General features: G+C 66.5%; 1 protein-coding gene across 1 annotated transcript; it reads right to left on the reverse strand.

Annotated features, from left to right (window-relative positions):
• Positions 1-296: 296 nt before the first annotated feature.
• On the reverse strand, positions 297-1,722 carry SOX11 (SRY-box transcription factor 11). The gene has a single exon (XM_040623721.1). The coding sequence runs from the start codon at positions 1,694-1,696 to the stop codon at positions 347-349; it is 1,350 nt and encodes a 449-aa protein (XP_040479655.1). The 5' UTR covers positions 1,697-1,722; the 3' UTR covers positions 297-346.
• Positions 1,723-2,891: the final 1,169 nt, after the last annotated feature.

Here is a 2,891-nt window from a genome sequence, read left to right on the forward strand (position 1 = left end):
ACACATTTTTGGGGAAAAATCACAACTCCAGACTAGGTATGCAACTACCTTGAGACACGATAAAGGAAGGGAGGGGAGCAAAAAAAGGACAGGAAAAATGTTTTAAAACTACTCATTTCACTTTAACTCCACCAAAATTTTCATCATCTTTTCCAATTTCTTTGTGTCACGACATCATATCAAGATCTGCATCTTCTTGTCTCCCCTCCACCCTACCACCACCACCATCGACACCATCGACACCATCATCATCATCATCATCATCATCATGACCACCACGACTTCCTCCCGAGGAACCCTGCTCTGCACCCCGCGGAGAGAAAGAGCGAGAAGCGGGGCGCCCCTCTCAATACGTGAACACCAGGTCGGAGAAGTTCGCCTCCAGCCAGTCCCCCGCGATCATCTCGCTCAGCTCGGGCGTGCAGTAGTCGGGGAACTCGAAATGGGAGCCCAGGCTGCCCTCGCTGAACGAATCCAAATCCTTATCCACCAGAGACAGGGACAGGTTCCCGGCCGCCGCGCCGCCCCCCAGCTGCTGCTCGCTGGCGCTGTGCGCGCTTTGGGAGAAATTCAAGCTCAGGTCGAACATCAGGTCGTCGGCGTCCTCGCCGCCGCTGCTGCTGCTGCTGCTGCCGCTGCTGCTGGACGAGGACGACGACGAGGTGGAGACGGAGCGCGAGGACGCGGGCGACAGCGCGGGCTGCGCGAGCGGCGGCGGGTGCTGCTTGGTGATGTTCTTGAAGCTGTAGTAGAGGCGGCTACCGCCCCCGGCGCCCGAGGTCGCGCCGGCCCGCACCTCGTCGTACAGGCTCGCGCCCTCGGGGGACTCGGCGGAACTGCTCAGCGTGGGGCTGGCGGGCACTTTGGCGACGTTGTAGCGTCTCAGCAGCTGCGGCGGCTGCTGGCCCGGCGGCTGCAGGAGCTGCTGGTGCGGCGGATCGTCGTCGTCCTCGTCCGCCTCCTGCTTGATCCGCAGCTGCAGCTCGTCGTCGTCCTCGTCGTCCTCGTCGTCCTCGTCCAGGAACACACACTTGACCGTCTTGCCCGCGCCGCTGCCGCCGCCCGCGCCGCTCACGCGCAGGCTGCCGAGCACGTAGTCGTCGCCCGCGCCGCCCAGGTCCCCGGGCTGGGCCGCCTTGCCCGCGCCGGCCTTGGCGCCGCCGGCCGCGGGGGCCGCGGGGGCCTTGAGCTTGCCGCATTTCTTGCTGGAGCCCTTGGAGGTCTTGGCGCCGCCCGCGCCGCCGCCCGCGCCCCCGCTGCCGCCGCCCGCCGCGCTCTTCTCGGGGCTCTGGCTGGCGCTGGGCTTCGCCGAGGGGTCCATTTTGGGCTTTTTCCGGGGCCGGTACTTGTAGTCGGGGTAGTCGGCCATGTGCTTGAGCCGCAGCCGCTCCGCCTCCCGGATGAACGGGATCTTCTCGCTGTCCTTCAGCATTTTCCACCGCTTGCCCAGCCTCTTGGAGATCTCGGCGTTATGCATGTCGGGAGACTGCTCCATGATCTTCCTGCGCTCGATCTTGGACCACACCATGAACGCGTTCATCGGCCGCTTGATGTGGCCCGACGCCGTCTTGCACCAGTCCGGGTCGCTCTCGTCCAGGGCCACCGGGCTGCAAGCCATGAATTCGCCCTCCTCCGTGTCCAGCGCCTCCCGGGGCAGGTTGCTCTCCGCTTCCAAGCTCTCCGCCTGCTGCACCATGATCCGCCGCGGGGCTGGGCGCTCCAACCCGGGCCGCTCGGTCTCGTGCGGAGGTCCCCCTCCCCCTCTCGCCCCTCCACCTTCCCGGGCAAGTTGCAAAGTCCTCGATACCCCGCGTCCGCGGCTCCCCCCCTCCCCCCCGCCCCCCCTTCCAGGCTGCACACAGCGGCTGCGGCGGCTGCGGCGGCTGCGGCCGCCCGCGCGCGGGAAGCTGCGGCTGCGACGGGAGAGGCGGCGGCGGTCGAGGCAGCCCGGGACCCCTCTCTCTCCGGCTCGTGGCTCCCGCCGCAAGCGCTGGACCCCGAGCACTCCCAGGCGCGCGCGCTCCTTCTGCAAAAAGTTGAGGGCTCTCTCCCAACTAGTTATCAGGGTGTCATATGGGTGACATCACTCCCCGGGCCAGCCAATGGCTGGGGGCCGGCTCCGCCCATCTCCCTTTATTAACTCCTCGGCCACTCCCCCTCCCCCGCCCTCGGGGCTGCTTTGCAAAGATGGGGGGTGGGGGAGAGGGGGAGGCACGTCTGGAAATATGTTATTTTTTAAAAATCCGCGTGTGTGCACAGATGCGCCTCTCCCCGGGATGCTCGGGAGCCACGCACTACACCGCGGCGAACCGGGCTAGTCCGGGCCAGGTCCTGCGCCCCTTTGTGCCGGGTCCCCTGGAGGCCCGTCCGAGCGAGCCGACCGGGCGCGCTCGCTCTCCCGGTGCACACACTCGGGCACGCGCGCAGCCGGAGCGGGCGGGTGCCGCCCGGCGCGCCCCCGGGTGGGTGCAGCTGCTTCCCGGAGCCGCGCGCGCCCGAGCCCGCCAGGGGAGCCCGCCGCGCCCCGGCCGACGGAAGGTGGCGCTTTAACACAACACCTCCCGGGCACGTGGGCTCTCTCTCCTCCTTTTCCCTTTCTCCCTTTTTCTAAGGCAAAGAAATCCATATAAAGCCCGAGAAGCTTCGTTCACCCTCTCCCGTCTGCATTTTCTGTTTTGTCCTTTTTCTGCGTCTGTTTTCCCTCCTCGGTGGCGATCTGAGACGCAGCGGGCCGGTTTGGCTGCGCCCGGCACGCGGGCGTCCCGCCCCAGGCAGAGCCCGGAGTAACGGTCTGTGGGGTTTGGCTGGGGCCGGGTCCACGCATTCAATCTGGCCACTCCTGAGGCTGGTTCTAAACCCGGTCCTGGGACCCGCGAGCTTCGCCACAGCCC

Source organism: Ursus maritimus, unplaced genomic scaffold, assembly GCF_017311325.1.
Source record: "Ursus maritimus isolate PB19 unplaced genomic scaffold, ASM1731132v1 scaffold_6, whole genome shotgun sequence".
NCBI lineage: Eukaryota > Metazoa > Chordata > Mammalia > Carnivora > Ursidae > Ursus > Ursus maritimus.